This window comes from Nerophis ophidion, linkage group LG02 (assembly GCF_033978795.1).
Source record: "Nerophis ophidion isolate RoL-2023_Sa linkage group LG02, RoL_Noph_v1.0, whole genome shotgun sequence".
Lineage (NCBI taxonomy): Eukaryota > Metazoa > Chordata > Actinopteri > Syngnathiformes > Syngnathidae > Nerophis > Nerophis ophidion.
The window spans coordinates 69,873,003-69,896,967 of record NC_084612.1 but is presented as its reverse complement, the minus strand read 5'-3'; the positions used below and the strand labels follow the sequence as shown (position 1 = coordinate 69,896,967).

The 23,965-nt window shown below is 40.3% G+C and overlaps 2 protein-coding genes across 2 annotated transcripts in view; both read left to right on the top strand.

The window, feature by feature from the left end:
- Positions 1-480: 480 nt before the first annotated feature.
- On the top strand, positions 481-18,060 carry pxmp4 (peroxisomal membrane protein 4). The gene is given in 5 exon segments (XM_061889643.1): positions 481-712; positions 805-867; positions 9,775-9,973; positions 13,489-13,677; positions 13,679-18,060. Coding segments are annotated over 5 exon segments (717 nt in total). The 5' UTR covers positions 481-599; the 3' UTR covers positions 13,832-18,060.
- Positions 18,061-22,138: 4,078 nt separating this feature from the next.
- The window catches only part of LOC133544374 (protein-glutamine gamma-glutamyltransferase 5-like), a 41,232-nt gene continuing 39,405 nt past the window's right edge, over positions 22,139-23,965 (top strand). Inside the window, exons 1-2 of the mRNA XM_061889615.1 lie at positions 22,139-22,322; positions 22,400-22,582. Coding sequence (XP_061745599.1) covers positions 22,304-22,322; positions 22,400-22,582 — 202 coding nt within the window. The 5' untranslated portion in view covers positions 22,139-22,303. The remainder of the gene's footprint in view (positions 22,323-22,399; positions 22,583-23,965) is intronic.

Sequence of the window (23,965 nt, the reverse complement as noted above, 5' to 3'; positions counted from 1 at the left end):
GCCAATCAACCTATCCCCAGGTGCATGTCTTTGGAAGTGGGAGGAAGCCGGAGTACCCGGAGGGAACCCACGCATTCACGGGGAGAACATGCAAACTCCACACAGAAAGATCCCGAGCCTGGATTTGAACCCAGGACTGCAGGAACTTCGTATTGTGAGGCAGACGCACTAACCCCTGTCCCACCGTGAAGCCCCAACTAAAACTCATTTAAGTAGGCCTTTGACAACAATCAATACGTACTACACAGTGTATGTGTGTGCGGCAGCGGGTGAGTGACGTCAGTGAGTGTGTGGGCGAGCGAGGAGAGGGATTTGATGGTGGAGAGAGACAAAAATAAAAGAGCCACAATTTTGCAACTAATAACTGGACTCGTCATTATCTCCAGAGAGTCCAGAATTGTGAAGACCCACAAGCGAGAATCATCGGTCCCTGGAGAAGTATCTCCCCTGCGCTCCTTGACTACGGTCTAGGCGCCGGAAGCAGGAAAGGTGCAACAACTGTTTCCGGACGGTTTTATTTCGGGGTAGCACATTGCGTGAAGGCTAAGGTCCGACAGGAATTTGTGTCCGTCGTCGCCAACTGTCATTAAAAATAAATCATGGCGGCTCCAGAGCTTTTAACTACTTTACTTTATACTGTCAACAACCTGTTGCAACAAGACAAATACAAAGCGGCGTTGGCAGTTCTCAAAGGCTTCCGAAATGGCGCCGTGTGAGTTCATTGTTGTATTTATTTGGCGTTACAATGGTCACATAATGTTATGAACATGTCTTTATTATTGTTAAGTTGTTTTGTGTTCGTAGATACGGCGCCAAAATCCGAGCACCTCATGCCTTTGTGATGACTTTTTTATTCCGGAGTGGAAGGTAAGCTGGCAGTATTTATTTATTTTATTTGTAAAAATGACTGTAATAGATATTTATACTTTATTGTTATTCTGTACCGTAGCTATCGTTCAACTAGCTGTTGAACTAGCTAGCTAGTTAGCCGTTCGGCTTTTTTTTTGATTGATTGATACATTTATTAGTACATTGCACAGTACAGTACATATTCCGTACAATTGACCACTAAATGGTAACACCCGAATAAGTTTTTTAACTTGTTTAAGTCGGGGTCCACGTTAATCAATCCATCCATCTTCTTCCGCTTATCTGAGGTCGGGTCGTGGGGGCAGCAGCCTAAGTAGACACTAGAGATGCGCGGTTTGCGGTCACAACCGCGGAGTCCGCAGACAAACCGCGGGTCGGGCGAATGACATGACGAAAAAATAGATTTTAAATAGATTCGGGCGGGTGGCGTTTGAACCAATTCGGAAATATATATGCATAGTTAAATGTTATGTTGAAAAGGTTCATTTAGCACACTGACATGTATTTATAAATGGTTGATTTATATAGGCTAGTAAGGTAAAGTGTTGTACCTGAAGGTACTTGATGGTACACTCTAGTGCAGGGGTGTCAAACTCAAATACAGAGTGGGCCAAAATTTGAAACTGAACTAAGCCGCGGGCCAAGTTTGAACAAATTAACCTTTTAATAGGAACCTAAACATGTTTTGCTTTAAATATTGAACAAGCAAGGTTTATATAACTTTAGTGACATGCAAAATCCAGTTTCAAATAATAATAATAATCCATCCATCCATTTCTACCGCTTATTCCCTTTCGGGGTCGCGGGGGGTGCTGGCGCCTATCTCATCTACAATCGGGCGGAAGGCGGGGTACACCCTGGACGAGTCGCCACCTCATCACAGGGCCAACACAGATAGACAGACAACATTCACACTCACATTTGCACACTAAAGCCAATTTAGTGTTGCCAATCAACCTATCCCCAGGTGCATGTCTTTGGAAGTGGGAGGAAGCCGGAGTACCCGGAGAGAACCCACGCATTCACGGGGAGAACATGCAAACTCCACACAGAAAGATCCCGAGCCTGGATTTGAACCCAGGACTGCAGGAACTTCGTATTGTGAGGCAGACGCACTAACCCCTCTTCCACCGTGAAGCCCCAATAATAATAATAATAATAATAATAATTAAAAGAATATCAATGGCATATCAAATACAATGTTTCCACCGGCTAATAATAAATTTGAAAATAAAATAACAATAATGAGTGAACCAAACATTCAAGCCTTGAAGTAGCAAGAGAAAATGCATGAATAAAACGTTAATTATTGGTCAGTTTGCTGGAAGTTTCCGGGAAGAGTTAGTGTTGCAAGGGTTTCTGGGTATTTGTTCTGTTGTGTTACGGTGCGGATGTACACCCGAAATGTGTTTGTCATTCTTGTTTGGTGTGGGTTCACAGTGTGGAGCATATTTGTAACAGTGCTAAAGTTGTTTATACGGCCACCCTCAGTGTGACCTGTATGGCTGTTGACCAAGTATGCCTTGCATTCACTTGTGCGTGTGTGTGTGTGTGTGTGTGAGTGTAAAAGCCACAAATATTATGTGACACGCTGTTAGTATGGAGGAAAAGCGGACGTGACGACAGGTTGTAGAGAACGCTAAAGGCAGTGCCTTAAATGCACGCCCCCAATATAGTTGTCCAGGTGGAAATCGGTAGAAATTCGGGAGAATGGTTGCCCCGGGAGATTTTCGGGAGGGGCACTGAACTTCGGGAGTCTACCGGGAAAATTAGGAGGGATGGCAAGTATGAGTAGTAGCGGTGAATGCGGTGTTACAGCGGCACTGACGCTGTATAACACCGGCGGGCCAGCTCTAATGCTAAATTGATATTGCCTCAAGGGCCAAATTAAATTACACGGCGGGCCAGATTTGGCCCGTGGGCCAGAGTTTGACACCCATGGTCTAGTGGTTAGGATTCAATGCGCTCACCGCCGCGGCCCGGGAACTCACTTTTTTACCATGAATTGATTAACGTGGACCCCGACTTAAACAAGTTGAAAAACTTATTGGGGTCAATAGTACGGAATATGTACTGAACTGTGCAATCTATTTTTTATTTTTATTTTTTTTGTCCTGTCCAGCTTCTAAGGCAAATCATATAGTTGATGTAGATGCCCATATCGGCTGTTCAGATTTACTTTACAAAAGAGAAGTGTAGGATTTATTGATTGATTGATTAATACTTTTATTAGTAGATTGCACAGTTCAGTACATATTCCGTACAATTGACCACTAAATTGTAGATAGATGGATAGATAGATAGATAGTACTTTATAGATTCCTTCAGGAGAGTTCCTTCAGGAAAATTAAAATTCCAGCAGCAGTGTACAGTGTTGAGATCAATTTAAATAAAAGTAAAAAGTAAATAATGAGGGTTTAAATGGAAACAAAATAGAGAAATATTACAATAAGAATAAAAACTAAAAAGCAACAATGGGAATAACAATATAACAGTAAAATAAGAATATAACAAGACAAAGTAGGCAGTAGTGAGCATGTTATGAAAACGTATTGCACTGTTATTGTTTTGCATCCCCTGTCATCCTAGTACCCCCCGCCCCCCGCCCCAGCGAGGAGTTGTACAGTCTAATGGCGTGTGGGACAAAGGAGTTTTTGAGTCTATTAGTCCTGCACTTGGGATGAAGCAGTCTAGAACTGAACAGGCTCCTCTGGCTACTGATAACGCTATGCAGAGGGTGACTGGCATCATCCAGGATGCTCACTAGTTTGTCAGCAGTCCTCTTCTCTGCCACCGTCACCAGTGAGTCTAGTTTCATTCCGATTGTAGAACCGGCCCGCCTGATCAGTTTCTCAAGTCTGGAGCTGTGGTAACACCCGAATAAGTTTTTCAACTTGTTTAAGTCGGGGTCCACGTTAATCAATTCATGGTAAAAGATACTTTTCTTGTAGCCTTATTTGAATTTGACTATATTAAGTGTATTTATATTATCATTTGGCGCAGCCGGGCCGGAGCAGGAGGGGATAGAAAGAGAGAAAAAAAAGGAAGACAGAGGGGGAAATTGTGGGGATAAGAGGGGGATTAGACAGAGAGACAAAAACAACAACAGCAAACACAACAAAAACAACAACAATAGAACAACACCAGCACATACAATATGTACAAATATGATCGTAAAAGTGATAGCAAATAAGCAGTTAGCGAAATAAATAATAATATAGTAATGACAATGAGTATTTTTACACTAAAACTGGAGCAATACAAATACCAATAGAAAAAGCGCTATTGATCATGAACAAAACCAATAGTTTACCTCTATTATCAACAATACTGTGCAATCTACTAATAAAAGTATCAATCCAAACAATCCATATAACACGTCACAGACGACGTCACGCTAACATCACGTGACACCACTGATGAAGGCTGCAGAAGCAAGGTAGCCGAAACTTGTCAAGTACAACACTTAACCTTACTAGCCTATATAAATCAACCATTTATAAATAGTTGAATGTTGTTACCCACAAACGAAAAACGAGCAGCACTCTTTGAAACAGTATGTGGGCATACTTTTATTTTGAAGTGTCTCGTTTGGTCTGTGGGCGGATATAAGGAAGCTACTTCCGGGTATGAGTACACGTTTTTTTGATGCATGAGAAGGGAGAAAGAGAGCAACTGATTGTAACAAAGACCAAAAAGTGTCACAAGGACTTTAAGCGTTTGCACTATAGGAGCCAGAAGATCACAATTTCCTCCTAAAAGAAGCATGCAGGCCAACGAGGTATTTGTTTGTCATTTGTTGGTATTGGTAAAATGTTTGATCCACATGCTGTGCATGTTATTATTTTTATGTTCGTAACGTGCTTTATTTATTACAGTTTTCACGGTGAATTTGAAGGGAAAGGAAGCCTTCAAATAAATCAGTTCAAGAAAGCCATTGTGTCTGTGCTATTTGGAGGGAGTTACACTTTCTAACCTCACTAATGCCTTGCATCGTCTATATTAGTGAAGTAAAGTGAATTATATTTATATAGCGCTTTTCTCTAGTTACTCAAAGGGCTTTACATAGTGAAACCCAATATCTAAGTTACATTTAAACCAGTGTGGGTGGCACTGGGAGCCGGTGGGTAAAGTGTCTTGCTCAAGGACACAACGGCAGTGACAGGATGGCGTAAGCGGGAATCGAACCTGCAACCCTCAAGTTGCTGGCACGGCCACTCTACCAACCCGGCTTTGCCGGTTGGTTGTATTAGATATATAAAAAGGTGCGGGTGGCGGGCGGTTGTGGCTTTGATGAAATGTTGGTTCGGGTGAATGGCGGGTGGATGACTACTTTTGTAATGCGGTTGCGGATGATATAATTGCCTATCCGCAAATCTTTAGTAGACACAAAAAGGTCTCAAGGACCTACGCTATAAAACACATAGGAAGTAGCCCATATTAGTTTGAAACTGCTTTGAGTTATTTTACCATCGAGGAGGGTCATACAAAAGTTAACTTGTCATAGGCCTGGAACCGGTGTCATCTGGCCCGCAAGATGAGTTTGTGAATGTGATGTATGTAAAGCTAATTCCAGGATTAGTAAAACGCTATATAAATACAGACCATAAGGAGATTGAGGGCTGCATGAAAAGGGAGCGCTGTGGAGTATATATCTCCTTATCCTGACATCCAAATATTCACAAAAAAGCACTGAAAAGAACCGCAGAAGTCTCATAAGTGCCGCACTTTGCTGCGCAGTTCTAAAGGGGCCCAAACCAAAAGGCCAAAAATACATGAAAACAAGAGGGGAACCCGAAAAACACGTAAGGAGGAAACTCAAGAGCACAGAGCTCCTGCAACCAGCAGCCATTACAGCAGCGCCATCTTGATACATTCAGCGTTTCCACTGCATAGAACAGTGACTTTGCTCTACTCTGTATACAGTGGGGCTAAAAAGTATTTAGTCAGCCACCGATTGTGCAAGTTCTCCGACTTAAAATGATGATAGAGGTCTGTAATTTTCATCATAGGTACACATCAACTGTGAGAGACAGAATGTGAAAAAAAAATCCAAGAATTTACATTGTAGGAATTTCAAAGAATTTATTTGTAAATTATGGTGGAAAATAAGTATTTGGTCACTTCATACAAGGAAGATCTCTGGCTCTCACAGACCTGTAACTTCTTCTTTAAGAAGCTCTTCTGTCCTCCACTCGTTACCTGTATTAATGGCACTTGTTTGAACTTGTTATCTGTATAATCGACACCTGTCCACAGCCTTACACCGTCAGACTCCAAACTCTACTATGGCCAAGACCAAAGAGCTGTCGAAGGACACCAGGAAAAGAATTGTAGACCTGCACCAGACTGGGAGGAGTGAATCTACAATAGGCAAGCAGCTTGGTGTGAAAAAATGAACTCTGGGAGCAATTATCAGAAAATGGAAGACATACAAGACCACTGATAATCTCCCTCAGTCTTGGGCTCCACACAAGATCTCATCCCATGGGGTCAAAATGATCATGAGAACGGTGAGCAAAAATCCCAGAACCACACGGGGGGACCTGGTGAATGACCTGCAGAGAGCTGGGACCAAAGTAACAAAGGTTACCATCAGTAACACACTACGCCGACAGGGATTCAAATCCTGCAGTGCCAGACGTGTCCCCCTGCTTAAGCCAGTGCATGTCCAGGCCTGTCTGAAGTTTGCCAGAGAGCACATGGATGATACAGCAGAGGATTGGGAGAATGTCATGTGGTCAGATAAAACCAGAAGATAACTTTTTGGTATACATTCAACTTGTCGTGTTTGGAGGAAGAAGAATACTGAGTTGCATCCCAAGAACACCATACCTACTGTGAAGCATGGGGGAGGAAACATCATGCTTTGGGGCTGTTTTTCTGCTAAGGGGACAGGACGATTGATCCGTGTGAAGGAAAGAATGAATGGGGCCACGTATCGTGAGATTTTGAGCCAAAACCTCCTTCCTTCAGTGAGAGCTATGAATAGTTGACCAAATACTTATTTTCCATCATAATTTACAAATAAATTCTTTAAAATTCCTACAATGTGAATTCCTGGATTTTTTTTCACATTCCGTCTCTCACAGTTGAAGTGTACCTATGATGAAAATTACAGACCTCTGTCATCATTTTAAGTGGGAGAACTTGCAGAATCGGGGGCTGACTAAATACTTTTTTCCCCCACTGTATATGTAGTTTTTTTTTTTTTTTTTACTGTAACATAGTGCAGGAATTTAGAAATGTCAAACTCCTAACAATCAATAAAGGACAAGGAGCCCGCCCGAATGCAGGTGGGATAAGTTCCAGCACACCCCGCGACCCCGTAAGGGACAAGCGGTAGAAAATGGATGGATGCAGCCCGCTTTATTGACTTTTCAGTCTGTAGTTTCTGGTGAAAAGCCGGCCGTGGCAGCAATTTTAGGGTTCCTGGTTTGATTCCAGCTGACGCCACGGCTTTTGTGTCTTTGGGCAAGACATTTCACTCTTAGTGGTGGTAAGTGCCTTGCATGGCAGCTTCCGCCATCAGTGTGTAAAGCTCATTCCAGGTTTAGTAAAGCGCTATATAAATACAGACCATGTACCATAATGAGATTGAGGGCTGCATGAAAATGGAGCGCTATGGAGTATGTATTCTTATCCTGACCTGAGATAAGGAACAGTACAAGTTAAATCTCAACATGTTGTTTATGGCGTCGACTTTGAAACAAAAGCAGATTGAAGGCAGCATGAAAACGGAGCCAAGTAGGGCTGCAGCAATCACAGATTGTGACCGTACGATCATAGTCTGAGTAATCATCATGGTTTCACGATTGTTATGCATTCATTTATTTCACACCCAAAGAGTTATTGAATCAGATGGACAGATGTTTTGATGTTGTTTAAATAACAGTATTCAAGTAATACTATTAAAATATTCATATAGAATAAATACAAACAGAAAAAAAGTTAAAGTACCAATGATAGTCACACACACACTTGGTGTGGTGTATTTTGTTCTCTGCGTTTGACCCATCCCCTTCTTCACCCCATGGGAGGTGAGGGGAGCAGTGAGCAACAGCTGTAGCCGCGCCCAGGAATCATTTTGGTGATTTAACCCCCCATTCCAACCCTTAATGCTGAGCGCCAAACAAGGAGGTAATGGGTCCTTTTTTTATAGTCTTTGGTATGACTCGGCCGGGGTTTGAACTCACAACCTACCGATCTCAGGGCGGGCGGACACTTTAACCACAATGTATTACAGTGGTTCTCAACCATTTTTTAGTGATGCCCCCTGTGAACATTTTTTAATTCAAGTACCCCCTAATCAGAACAAAGCATTTTTGGTTGAAAAGAAAAGATAAAGAAGTAAAATACAGCACGATGTCATCAGTTTCTGATTTATCAAATTGTATAACAGTGCAAAATGTTGCTCATTTGTAGTGGTCTTTCTTGAACTATTTGGGAAAAAAAGATATGAAAATAACTAAAAACCTGTTGAAAAATAAACAAGTGATTCAATTATAAATAAAGATTTCTACACATAGAAGTAATCATCAACTCTAAGTGCCCTCTTTGGGGATTGTAATAGAGATCCATCTGAATTCATGAACTTAATTCTAAACATTTCTTCACAAAAAAAGAATAATTCAAACAAACAATATTTATGGAACATGTCCACAAAAAATCTCGCCGTCAACACTGAATTGTTGCATTTCTTTTCACAGTTTATGAACTTACATTCATATTTTGTTGAAGTATTATTCAATAAATATATTTATAAAGGATTTTTGAATTGTTGCTATTTTTAGAATATGTTTACAAAATTTCACGTTCCCCTTGGCCATACCTTCAAGTACCCCCAGGGGTACGCGTAACCCATTTGAGAACCACTGATGTATTAGTAATAATAAATGAATCAATAATTGTATTAATAATATAAGACTAACTTGACTGATCCACTACATTAAAAGTGTTACTCAGTGTTTTTGTCATCAACTGTCATCCACGCCTATTTATTCATTTTTAATGATTTATTTTATGTTGCGTTCATAATATTTGGCATGCACATAATGAGATCCCATACTATATTGCTGTTATTCTAACTGCTCCTAATGTTATGTTAGTGTTTTACACTTGCTATATTAACTTACGATGCCTATAGTTTATTCAATACAGACAGGAAGAAGCCATTTCTAACGTTAAAGGGGATCTACTGTGCAAAACTGACTTTTCTTACCTATTGCTACCTGCTGTTGTATATTTGGGATCTGCATAAGTCCTGAAAATATTAAATCAAACCATGGAGGCATGGTGGAGATATTTATTAATCAATCTTACCTTTTTTTTCCGTACTTGCTCCAGTTTGTGACGTTTTCCCATTGGTGACATCAGCGGATATCTCCGTATATGGTAAAGTTACAGCAACACAACAGCAGGTACCAATAGGTAAGACAAGTTGGTTCTGCATTACAAAAAATCACAATATGACCCTTAAATGGTCACTGAATGAAGCCCCTGACATGTTGCTGTTTGTTTAACGCTAAGCTACAGATTGTGACACGTTTATGTTAAACTTCCGACCAACTGAATTAAGTAACTTGCCACTAACATTATTTAACTCTGTTATTATGTCTTACCTTTATTTTGGCGTGGTATTTAGCTTTATAGCTTGTATTTGTCATTTTTTTAGCCACGTTTCCTCAAACGAACAGTGTTTTACTTTTACAAGCGGAAAAGCACCAACAGCAAGTACAGCTATTGAAAAATGATGTCATAATCATTCTTGTATGTGTCACATGTACACATCTGCCAATGTGAGTTTTGTACTTCAGTTAGTTTTCGAAAATCCTTTGTAATTAATTTGTAATTTTAGGAAGCGTTTGATTCATTCCTGTTTTGTTTTGCACTCCTCTCTGACAGTTTGGTGGATAAACTCAAAGCCATTTTGAAGGCCACATACACACACTCCCGCAACCTGGCGTACTTTGTGTTTACGTACAAAGGACTGCAGGCCTTGCAGGAGAAGATCCAGGGAAAGAGTTTGCAGTCGCACGCCTTTCTTGCCGCCTGTGTTGGAGGATGGTTGGTGTTTGGAGATAACAACAATATCAACAGTCAGGTCTGGATTTCGCACATTTCCCAATCGGTCCAAACCGTTACACTCATCCTGAACATTCAAATTTGTTTTCAAAGTTGCAAAAATTCCTGCATTTCCCAGCGAAAATTAATGGGCAATTGTTCATACTTCCAAATATACTACATTTTTCACAGATTCAAACTGTTCCAAAGTCAAAATAATCCATGCTAATGTTATTGCTAACACTCTATATATAGAAGGTTAAAATGTTGATGTTAGCTTTGTGGCTCTTATAGCTATCTTCAGAGTCATATATTTTAGTACTTGGTGCATGCTAACTCTTTTTTTGGCAAATTTTACAATACAATATATATTGTGTCACTTGACCCAGGCTTTTCTGTTACTCAAAAGTTATGCCCATAAGCATGTTCTATTTACCAACAAGGAATTTGTCAGACGTGTATCATGAGTAGACACACAAAAAGGTCTCAGAACCTATGCTAAAAAAAACAAAACAGATAAGCAGACATTTTAGTTTAGAACTGCGCCTTTAGAGTCACTTTCACCAACAGGGTGCGTCATACAAAAGTACAAATCCAAAACCAATGAATAAAAACAAAATACAATGATTTGCAAGTCCTTTTTGACTTGTATTCAATTGAATATTGCAAGGACAAGATGTTTAATGTTCCAAATAAAAAACTTAATTTATTTTCAAAATATTCATAAACTTTTAGAATTGAATGTCAGCAACACATTGCAAAAAAGTTGGCACAGGGGCATTTTTTTCACTGTGTTACATGGCCTTTCCATTTAACAACACTCAGTAAACGTTTGGGAACTGAGGAGACCAATTTTTGAAGCTTTTCAGGTGGAATTATTTCCCATGTTTCCCATTCTTGCTTGATGTACAGTTTAAGTTGTTGAACAGTCCAGCGTCTACGTTGTGGTATTTTAGGCTTCATATTGCGCCACACATTTTCAATGGGAGGCAGGTATGGACTACGAGAAGGCCAGTCTAGTACCCACACTCTCTTACTATGAAGCCACGCTGTTGTAACACGTGGCTTGGCATTGTCTTGCTATAATAAGCAGGGGCGTAAATGATTACGTTGCTTGGATGGCATGCTCTAAAACCTGTATGTACCTTTTAGCATTAATGGTGGTTTCACAGATGTGTAAGTTACCCATGCCTTGGGCACTAATACACCCCCATACCATCACAGATGCTAGCTTTTGAACTTTGCGCCTATAACAGTCCTGATGGTTCTTGTCCTCTGTGGTCTGTAGCACACGACGTTCACAGTTTCCAAAAACATTTTGAAATGTAGGCTCGTCAGACAACAGAACACTTTTCTACTTTGCATCAGTCCGTCTTAGATGAGCTCGGGCCCAGCGAAGCCAGCAGCGTTTCTGGGTGTTGTTGATGAATGGCTTTCTTTTTACATAGTACAGTTTTAACTTGTACTTACAGATGTAGTGACAAACTGTAGTTACCAACAGTTGTTTTCTGAAGTGTTCCTGAGCCCATGTGGTGATATCCTTTACACACTGCTGTCGGCTTTTGATGCAGTACCGCCTGAGGGATCTAAGGTCTGTTATATCATCGCTTAAGTGCAGTGATTTCGCCAGATTCTCTGAACCTAATTTGAGTTTTGCGGTGTATTGCCAAATCACAGAAAGGCTTTGGCAAAAAATACTTTGCAATTCATTCACCCATTTGTCAAGTGTACGAGGTTCAAATTTGGTAGCAATCAGACAAAATATTTAGGACAAAACCAAAAACCAGTGAAGTTGGCACATTGTGTAAATAGTAAATAAAAACAAAATAAAATGATTTGCAAATCGTTTTTAACCTACGTTCAATTGAATGGACTGCAAAGACAAAATATTTATTGTTCGGACAGTTTTTCACAGGACACATTTCCAGTCTTGTTGTTTCACTACTGAGCCACGAATGAGGAGATGCTGCTCCGTTATTGATTGAAGTAAAGTCTGAATGTCATTAACTGTAATTTAGGTCAAATACAGCTGTTCAAAGCTTGACTCGAGTGACAAACTTTTGTTTGCTTAAATCAGGGGTGTCCAAAGTGCGGCCCGCGGGTAATTTTTTAACGGCCCTAAGCACATTCTAAAAATACGATTAAAAAAAGAAAAAAAAGAAAAAGTGGCATAAAAGAGTAAACGGGTGAAATGTGACAATAAAATGTTGCAATGTTAGTCTAATAACACAAAAGTGCCATGCAGGCTGTTATTTTCTTAATTTTTTTTTTTAATCAAAATCAATGTCACATTAAATATTCCACTTCGAGATATTTTGGGGGGAAAATGTTGCATATTTTGTGTTTGCCATGTAAAAAATAAAGTTTTTTTTTTCTAAAGAAGGGCCTCTAATAAGAACAAACAAAAAACATAAACAACAATAAAAGTTATAATTGACATATGGATCTGAAGTTGATCTTAAAACAATTGTGTTTGAAGTAAACAGTAAAAAAAAAAAATTGTTTATTTTTAATGAGTAGGACCCTTTTGGATCCCAAATAATTTTAGGTTTTTTTTTTTTTTTTTTTGTCATTGCTAAAAAAATAATAACAAATTGAAATCAATGGTGTTATGTGTTGACATTTTTAAGGCTCCGATTATTCTTTAATCTCATTTTACTTTGAAATTCTATTGGGGGAAACTTGCATATTTTGTGGGGTTTTTTGTTCATAGCTCGGTTGGTAGAGTGGCCGTGGCCAGCAACTTGAGGGTTCAGGTTCGATTCCCGCTGTTGCCATCGTAGTTACTTCCGTTGTGTCCTTGGGCAAGACACTTTACCACCTGCTCCCAGTGCCACCCACACTGGTTTAAATTGTAACTTAGATATTGGGGTGTCACTATGTAAAGCGCTTTAAGTCACTTGAGAAAAGCGCTATATAAATATAATTCACTTCACTTCACTTCATAACAAAACAGTTTTTTTTTTTTTTTACAAAAAGGGCATACAACTTAAATCTTTATAAAACGTTACATTGACAGATACACTAATGTTGATCTAGAGATTTAAACCTCGAATAACAATAATACAAAATAATGACACATTTTAAATATTTTTTTGACCAAAATCCTTTGGGGTCCCTGGGATCAAGCCTGAGTGGAGGCCTAAAATGTATATTTTTACACATATATTGTATTGGTTTTTGAAATAAAAACATCAACATGCCCCCCACTTGCTTTGATTTTTCAATGAGACGGCCCTCAGTGGAGAAAATTTGGACACCCCTGGCTTAAATAGTCTCAGCACCAACTAGTGATTACGGGAAATGTCTAAAAATTACAGTTGTAAAAAAAAAAGGGGGGGGGGGTTACCGGTAATTAATATAGTAACATATTAGGAAAATAGAACTTGAGGGATAAACTTGATGTCATCAAACTGTCATAACTTTATTGAAAATGATCACATCTCCTGGAAAATAGCTTTAATGATTAACAGCTTAGACCTGAATGTCCACATTGACCACAGTGGAGCCCCCTCCTGGCTGAAATGATCACAAATCTTCTCCCACCCTCCCCAGATCAACAGGTACTTGCTGTCCAGGATCCTGTTCGCCATGTCCCGGCTGGCCGTGGAGAAAGGCGTGATACCGCAGCCGCTCAAAACATGATCCCTTCCCACTGTTCGCACGCTGGTGTGGGGCGTGGTCTTATGGCTCTTTGAGTATCACCCGCATACGCTCCAGCCTTCGCTGCAGTCTTCCATGAACTAGCCTCTACCATGACAGCAACGTGTGGCACGACATCTCTGACTTCCTCCTTTATAACAAGCCGAGGACTTCGGCAAATGAAGCCCATAGTTGTCTTTTTTTGTCTGGGACAAGATGTCGACTGGACCCTCAATCTGTGCCGGGAGTTCCATAGTCTGATTTTATTTTAGCTGTTGCCATTCTTTAATTCAATGTTATAAGAAACATATTAGCACATTTCTTTTTTTTGAAGTGAAAAAGAAGTAACTGTTCTAGCACTACTGGTGTCACAGTTTGATTATTTCATCTTTTCAGTTCTATTTTTTGTCTTTATCCTTTTTTTTGTTTGTTTATTATGACTTGTGTATAATCATGTGAAGGGTTGTACTTTATACACCAGAGGTGTGAAGTGAATTATATTTATATAGCGCTTTTTCTCTAGTGACTCAAAGCGCTTTACATAGTGAAACCCAATATCTAAGTTACATTCAAACCAGTGTGGGGTGGCACTGGGAGCAGGTGGGTAAAGTGTCTTGCCCAAGGACACAACGGCAGTGACTAGGTTGGCAGAAGTGGGAATCGAACCTGCAACCCTCAAGTTGCTGGCACGGCCACTCTACCAACCGAGCTAAACCGCCCAGGTGTCAAACATATGGATGAGTTTGCTAAGTCTGAAAATGAGCAGACATTTTTTGAATCAAAAGAAACTGCTGTTCTAAATGTGTCCACCAGGTGTCACAATAGCAATTATTTGTATCTATGTAGATCAGTGGTCTCAGACACGTGGACCGCGGGCCATTTGCAGCCCGCGAGATGTTATTTTGCGGCCCCCACATTTATATGAAGGTTTAATGTTAGTGCGGCCCCCGCCTTTATATTATAGTTTAATGTTAGTGCGGCCCCCACCTTTGTATGAAAGTTTAATGTTCGTGCGGCCCGCGAGTTTTGTATGAATGGCGCTTGACAGCGTGTTATTTGGGTCCAAAATGGCTCTTTCAACGTTCCGGGTTGCCTACCCCTGCATAAGTGGAAAAGCGGCAAATGAGTGAACGCGTTGCCATGGAGACGAGGGTTTTCTTACGTACACCTGTCCGTCAGTAATAACAGTCCCCGATAACCTGGACAAATTCAAATCGTTGTTTGTTTTTCTATTGTTTAATTGCCATTGCCTCACACGATGAACACTACACATATTTCTATATGACGCCGGATAACTGTCACTTTTTTGCCCTTGCTATCCCGGTACTTTCCCAGCTATTATCCGCCGACCGCCGTGTTGCTGTAGGGAGGAAAAGCGGAACAACACATTGTGGAAATAACATTTTCCGTGCATCGGCTAAATACAAATGTATTGCACAACCCCAAATATGTATTTTTCGAAGCTTGCAGTGAAGAGAAAGGTTTGTGATGAGCAAAGACAATTCCAGGAAAAGTGGAAGATGCAATTTTTCTTTATTGAGCACAGGGACATGTGTCTTATTTGCACAGAGAGAAAAAAAAAGATTAGGAAAACTTTTCTTGCGGCCCAATTGAGTTTGATACCCCTGATGTAGACGATGCTACATATTTATAAAAAAAAACAAAAAAAAAACTCATGATGTTATAGTACATAAGTTGAGGAAAATGAGCAAAGTACATAAATAACATCCTGTAGTTTGATTTTTATATATATATTTTTTATCTGGATAGATTGAAAATGAACACCAATGAGTTGACTGATAACCATTATCACATCATTTATTCAGAAAGTATAAATAACGCCAAATAAAGATAGAATACTATTAACCGCAACATGTAAGTGTAAAAAAAAATGAAATTATGATTTGTACATTTTCAGAATGTGCTTGTTTTAACAAAACAATCTGAAGTTGTCTTTATTTTTAAGTTATCGTGCCGTGATTTTACCAGTCCGGCCCACTTGGGAGTAGATTTTTCTCCATGTGGCCCCCGATCTAAAATGATTTTGAGACCCCTGATGTAAACGATGCTACATATTTATAAAAACAAAACAAAAAAACCTCATGATGTTTTAGTACATCAGTCGAGGAAAATGAGCGAACTACATAAATAACATCCTGTAATTTAATTTTTATATATATTTTTTTATCTGGATAGATTGAAAATGAACACCAATGAGTTGACTGATAACCATTATCACATAATTTATTCAGAAAGTATAAATAACGACAAATAAAGATAGACTACTAACAAACAAAACAATCTGAAGTTGTCTTTATTTTTAAGTTATCGTGCCGTGATTTTACCAGTCCGGCCCACTTGGGAGTAGATTTTTCTCCATGTGGCCCCCGATCTAAAATTAGTTTGACACCCCTGGTAAAAACCCACAAGAAATCTAAAGAGAAGACTGAACAATACGATTAATAGCAGGTCATTGTGTCACAATTGAGTTCCGGACAGATTTTGACTTGTACTTTCCTGTGGTTGGACTCCTGAACCATTTTACCTCCAAATTGGTTCACTTTTAACTTTTTTTTCCAAAACAAAATTCCCTATTACAAATAATGTGAAGTGCGGTGAACCGGCAATGCTGATATTTTTTCATATTTTCCATTTTAGACTCCAAATCATACGACTTTTGATCGGTTCTTTAGATATCCTTTTTAATTTGGCATCAAAAAGTAACAAATCATTTGAAGCACATTTATAGCAACACATTGTTTAAGAGGATGGTGGTATGCACTCTTTATTTCCCCTTTGCAATTATGACTTGAATTCATTCTCTTAATATTTTTAGTGGGCGTGTCTCTAATTGTATGTTTTGAACGTGCTGACATTTCTGCACAACGTTGCACAATACATAGTGGATGAAGTTTTTTTCTGTGTGTTACACCAGTGTTTTCAACCTTTTTTTCAGTGATGTACCCCCTGTAAACATTTTTTTAATTCAAGTACCCCCTAAACCATGGGTGTCAAACTCTGGCCCGCGGGCCAAAATATAGCCCGCCGTGTAATTTATTTTGGCCCTTGAGGCAATATCAATTTAGCATTAGAGCTGGCCCGCCGGTGTTATACAGCGTCGGTGCCGCTGTAACACCGCATTCACCACTAATACTAAACTTGCCAACCCTCCTAATTTTCCCAGTAGACTCCCGAAGTTCAGTGCCCCTCCCGAAAATCTCCCGGGGCAACCATTCTTCCGAATTTTTACCGATTTCCACCTGGACCACTATATTGGGGGCGTGCCTCTAGCGTTCTCTACAACCTGTCGTCACATCCCCTTTTCTCCAAACTAACAGTGTGTCACATAATATGTGTGGCTTTTACACACACACACACACACACACACACACACACACACACACACACACACACACACACACACACACACACACAAATGAATGCAAGGCATACTTGGTCAACAGTCATACAGGTCACACTGAGGGTGGGCGTATAAACAACTTTAGCACTGTTACAAAATATGCGCCACACTGTGAGCCCACACCAAACAAGAATGACAAACACATTTCGGGTGTACATCCGCACCGTAACACAACAGAACAGATACCCAGAAACCCTTGCAGCACTAACTCTTCCGGGAAACTTCCAGCAAACTGACCAATAAATAACGTTTTCTTCATGCATTTTCTCTTGCTACTTCAAGGCTTGAATGTTTGGTTCACTCATTATTGTTATTTGGCTTCACGGTGGCAGACGGGTTAGTGCGTCTGCCTCACAATACGAAGGTCCTGCAGTCCTGGGTTCAAATCCAGGCTCGGGATCTTTCTGTGTGGAGTTTGCATGTCCTCCCCATGAATGCGTGGGTTCCCTCCGGGTACTCCAACTTCCTCCCACTTCCAAAGACATGCACCTGGGGATAAGTTGATTGGCAACACTAAATTGGCCCTAGTGTGTGAATGTGAGTGTGAATGTTGTCTGTCTATCTGTGTTGGCCCTGCGATGAGGTGGCGACTTGTCCAGGGTGTACCCCGCCTTCCGCCCGATTGTAGCTGAGATAGGCGCCAGCGCCCCCCGCGACCCCGAAAGGGAATAAGCGGTAGAAAATGGATGGATGGATATTTTCGAATTTATTATTAGCCTGTGGAAAAAATTTGATATTTACCTCAGAAGATTGCAAATAGAAAAAAGGCATCACATTTTTATTCAAATTTTATTTGATATGCCATTGATATTTTTTTTATTATTATTATTATTATTTGAAACTGGATTTTGCATGTCACTAAAGTTATATAAGCCTTGCTTGTTCAATATTTAATGCAAAACTTGTTTGGGTCCCTATTGAAAGGTTCATTTGTTCAACCTTGGCCCGCGGCTTTGTTCCGTTTAAAATTTTGGCCCACTCTGTATTTGAGTTTGACACCCCTGCCCTAATCAGACCAAAGCATTTTTGGTTGAAAAAAGGAGATAAAGAAGTAAAATACAGCACTATGTCATGAGTTTCTGATTTATTAAATTGTATAACAGTGCAAAATATTGCTCATTTGTAGTGGTCTTTCTTGAACGATTTGGAAAATAAAGATATAAAAAAATAACTAAAAACTTTTTGAAAAATAAACAAGTGATTCAATTATTAATAAAGATTTCTACACATAGAAGTAATCATCAACTTAAAGTGCCCTCTTTGGGGATTGTAATAGAGATCGATCTGGATTCATCAACTTCATTCTAAACATTTCTTCACAAAAAAAGAAATCTTTAACATCAATATTTATGGAACAAGTCCACAAAAAATCAACACTGAATATTGCATTTTTGCATTTATTTTCACAGTTTATGAACTTACATTCATATTTTGTTGAGGTATTATTCAATAAATATATTTATAAAGGATTTTTGCCATTTTTAGAATATTTAAAAAAAAATTTCATGTACCCCAAGGCATACCTTCAAGTACCCCCATTTGAGAACCCCCGTGTTACGCCACTGAATGTGAACAAAAATAGCCATAATATAAAAGTAATTCCACAATGACTTTGCTCAACTTGTGTTGATTCATGGCTACTAAAATGCTGGTAAATTGTTTATTTCCAACATGGAACTTGTATCATAATCGAATGTTGTTTGACACAATGTCCTTACTTTTCACCCAGCTTTTCCACTCACACGAGGCACTCCCCTTACAGTCCACAGAAATATGGCGTTGGCTTCGACACAGCTATCTATTCTCCCGCATATGAGTCATGTACAACTAGCACAAAAATGCAAACAATTCAAGATATTCAATTGTAATCCAATGTGACGGGTACAGTTTGTGTGGTTACCGCAACATTAGGTGCAAACAATCAGGTTTTTTTTTAAAACACTATATTGCCAAAAGTATTTGGCCACCCATCTAAATGATCGGAATCAGGTGTCCTAATCACTGTCCTAACCACAGGTAATCAAGCACTTAGGCTTGGAGACTGTTTCCAGGATGGGCCGCTCTTAGTGATTTCCAGCATGGAACCGTCATAGAATGCCACCAGTGTAGCAAATTCAGTCGTGAAATTTCCTCGCTCCTAAAAATTCCAAAGTCAACTGCCGGCTTTAATATAAGAAAATGGAAAAGTTTGGGAACAACAGCAACTCAGCCACCAAGTAGTAGGCCACGTATACGTATACGTACCTGTCCGCCCGAGTGCAGCCCCCTGCGATCCGGGAGGGACAAGCGGTAGAAAATGGATGGGTTATGGAGCAGCTTTCAGGATTTGTTTTTTTAACCTAGAAACTTACTATAAAGTCTTTTCTCCTTATAATACATTTGCCAAAGAGGATTTTTTTTTTGAAACGCCGATGCCATCATTACCATACAAACATTGAATAAATGCACATCTGCTTAGCCAAATTCCACAAAAGAGCCTTAATTGATTAGTTTCCAAATTGGTAGTCCCTTATTAATTACCATAATTCAGGGGTGCCCACACTTTTTCTGCAGGCGAGCTACTTTTCAATTGACCAACTCGAGGGGATCTACCTCATTTATATATATCATTTATATTTATTTATTTATGAAAGAGACATTTTTGTAAACAAGTTAAGTGTGTTTAATGATAATACAAGCATGTGTAACACATATAGATGTCTTTCTTTCACGAAGACAAGGATATAAGTTGGTGTATTACCTGATTCTGATGACTTGCATTGATTGGAATCAGACAGTAATGATGATAACGCCCACATTTTCAAATGGAGGAGAAAAAAGTTGTCCTTTCTGTACAATACCACATGAAAGTGGTTGGTTTTTGGCATCTAATTCATCCAGCTTCCATACACTTTACAAGAAAAACATTGGCGGCAAATTCCGTAGCTTGCTTGATTGACATTCACGGCACCCGAGGGTCTTGTGAGATGACGCTGGCTGCTGCCAGTTCATTATTATGAAAAAATGACAGAGAGGAAGGCGAGAAACACTTTTTATTTCAACAGACTTTCGCGCCGTCCCTTCCGTCAAAACTCTAAAGGCCTACCGCACATTTCCTATCTTCACAATAAAAGCCCTGCTTCATGCTGCCTGCGCTAACAAAATAAGAGTCTCGGAAAGCACAAGTGATGTGCACGCCAGCTTTCTGAGGGATCGCTTGTGCACGCCAGTTTTCCGAGACTCTGTATTTAGTTAGCGCAGGCAGCATGAAGCGGGGCTTTTATTGTGAAGATAGGAAATGTGCAGTCGGCCTTTAGAGTTTTGACGGAAGGTACGGCGCGAGAGTCTGTTGAAATAAAAAGTGTTTCTCGCCTTCCTCTCGGTCATATTTTCATAATAATGATCTTGCAGCAGCCAGCGTCATCTCACAAGACCCTCCGGTACCGTGAATGTCATTTAAGTGACGCCTTGGTGAAGATTGATGATCACTAATTTTTAGGTCTATTTTTAAAAAAAGCCTGGCTGGAGATCGACTGACACACCCCCCGCGGTCGACTGGTAGCACTTTCAGTACCTTGAAGGTAGAAAAGCGCTATACAAGTACAACCCATTTATCATTTATTTATAAAAATGCATGAGAATGTTTTATATTTTGAACGTTCTTTTTAAAATTGTGATTACCAGTGGAATTATTCATTACTTATCGTCTTAAGCAATGTTAGCTAAGATTTATCTGAGAGCCAGATGCAGTCCTCAAAAGAGCCACATCTGGCTCTAGATCCATATGTTCCCTACCCCTGCTCTAGGATAGCAAAACATTTTGGACAATTCCATGCTCCCTACCTTGTGTAGAACAGTTTGGAGCGGACCCCTTCCTCTTACAACATGACTATGCGCCAGTGCACAAAGCAAGGTCCATAAAGACATGGATGACATCATCAGGTGTGGATGAACTTGACTGGCCTGCACAGAGTCCTGACTTGAACCCAATAGAAAACCTTTTTGGGATGAATTAGAACAGAGACTGAGAGCCAGGCCTTCAGTGTGTGACCTCACCAATGCGCTTTTGTGAGAATGGCGGTAAACTCCCATAAACACACTCCGCAACCTTGTGGACAGCCCTCCCGGAAGAGTTATAAATAAATAAATAAATGATAAATGGGTTGTACTTGTATAGCGCTTTTCTACCTTGAAGGTACTCAAAGCGCTTTGACACTACTTCCACATTTACCCATTCACACACACATTCACACACTGATGGAGGGAGCTGCCATGCAAGGCGCCAACCAGCACCCATCAGGAGCAAGGGTGAAGTGTCTTGCTCAGGACACAACGGACGTAACGAGGTTGGTACTAGGTGGGAATTGAACCAGGGACGCTCGGGTTGCGCACGGCCACTCTCCCCACTGCGCCACGCCACCCCTGCTCTAGGATAGCAAAACATTTTGGACAATTCCATGCTCCCTACCTTGTGGGAACAGTTTGGAGCGGACCTCTTCCTCTTCCAACATGACTATGCGCCAGTGCACAAAGCAAGGTCCATAAAGACATGGATGACATCGTCTGGTGTGGATGAACTTGACTGGCCTGCACAGAGTCCTGACTTGAACCCAATAGAAAACCTTTTTGGGATGAATTAGAACAGAGACTGAGAGCCAGGCCTTCAGTGTGTGACCTCACCAATGCGCTTTTGTGAGAATGGCGGTAAACTCCCATAAACACACTCCGCAACCTTGTGGACAGCCTTCCCGGAAGAGTTGAAGCTGTGATAGCTGCAAAAGTTGGACCGACATCATATTGAACCCTATGGGTTAGGAATGGAATGGCACTTCAAGTTCATATGTGAGTCAAGGCAGGTGGCCAAATACTTGTGTATATACACGTATGTATGTATATATATATATATATATATGTATGTGCACATTTTCCAAGTAGCTCGCCCATCACTGGTAATTTCATCCTAACGACTGTTGTTGTGCTGACACAGGCGTAGCGGTTTGAAAACTACTGCTCGAGCACTTTCTCCCTTTTTGAAATGAACTGTTCTGAAATGAACTCCGAGCGACGTAATAACGCCAGGAAGAAAAGCGGGTTTTCTGTGATGCAACGCGTCCTCCGCACATGATTACTCACGCACAGGCCCAGCAGTGACGTGTCGGCCCTCCGGCGATGGGATGACTTCAGAGGCGTCTCCACAATGTTGCCGATGTTTGTTTTCAATAATTACCATAGATGCACCTCTTCATCCTCATACCGCGCAAGTGGAATGTTCCGTGGGGTGTGGCGTGAAGGCGGAGGCGTGCAAACAAAACTGAACTCACACAAAGCATGTCTCCATTAACGGAAGGTGAGACCTCAGACACAACATCTTTGTATTCTCTCGAATCCCGCATCCTTTTACCCCCTTCCGATTTCTCCGAGCAGAATCCAGCATGCACCAAGTCAACTTGGAAATTTCGGAGAATCTGGAGCGACATCGGACCACTGGCTTCAGCCGCTCCGAAACTCTGGTGGTCCGGAGAGGAGACCCCTTTAAAGTCAGCCTGCCGCTGAAGACGCGACCTTATGACCCCAGCACGGACACACTCTGGGTCAAAGTCCTGCTAGGTAAGCTCTTATTTTGGAATGTTCAATTAAAAAAAAAAAAAAAGGAAAAAAGATACAATTTCTGCAGATAACCAATTATTGTTTACAATTTAGCAATTTTAACATAGCGCTTGTTTACGTGTTGGTATGCATAATATAAAATAGTGGTGGTTTTACAGCACAATAAAACGCTACAATGTTTGAAACTAAACATAGAAGATATGGGACGGCGTGGCCGCAGTGGAAGAGTGGCCGTCTGCAACCCGAGGGTCCCTGGTTCAATCCCCACCTAGTACCAACGTCGTCACGTCCGTTGTGTCCTGAGCAAGACACTTCACCCTTGCTCCTGATGGGTGCTGGTTAGGGCCTTGCATGGCAGCTCCCTCCATCAGTGTGTGAATGTGTGTGTGAATGGGTAAATGTGGAAGTAGTGTCAAAGCGCTTTGAAGACCTTGAAGGTAGAAAAGCGCTATACAGGTACAACCCATTTATTTATTTATTTAAGATAACTGGAAAGTATAGATTTTATCAACACTAGTACTGAGCCGATACTGATACCACCCTTGGTATCCATACTGTCGATATACAGTATAAATCACACCCTTTACGTACGACATCATCTTTTTTTTTTATAGTGTGAGCAAGAGTCCAAATGTGTGTACCGTTAAGTTGCAATTGTATCCAATGGTTGTGTAATAATGTACAATAAATACAGAGCCTATACAAATCATATTGTTGCCGACAAATTAAAAACGCGTAAGCCACTTTTTTGTTCCGCAAAAAGGAAAGAAAAAAGGAAAGAAGAGTGAAATCATTTAAATGCATGTGCATTTTATGTAACCCCCCCCCCAAAAAAACACATAAAAAACACATTTGTTAGGAAATGCAGATTTTTTCTCGAGCAATGCCAATATATTGTAACATATATAACATTCTGTTTATATACATAGATATATTTGATGTATTTATTTAACATTTTTAGATAAAAATTTTAAGAAAATATTACAAAAAAACATGAGATATGATATCGAATATAAAAAATACAAAATATGGAATCAATATACTGTAACACACACACCCACACATATATACAGTATATATATATATATATATATATATATATATATATATGTATATACATATCCCTCCATCCATTTTCTACCGCTTATTCCCTTTTGGGGTCGCGGGGGGCGCTGGCGCCTATCTCAGCTACAATCGGGCGGAAGGCGGGGTACACCCTGGACAAGTCGCCAGCTCATCACAGGGCCAACACAGATAGACAGACAACATTCACACTCACATTCACACACTAGGGCCAATTTAGTGTTGCCAATCAACCTATCCCCAGGTGCACGTCTTTGGAGGTGGGAGGAAGCCGGAGTACCCGGAGGGAACCCACGCATT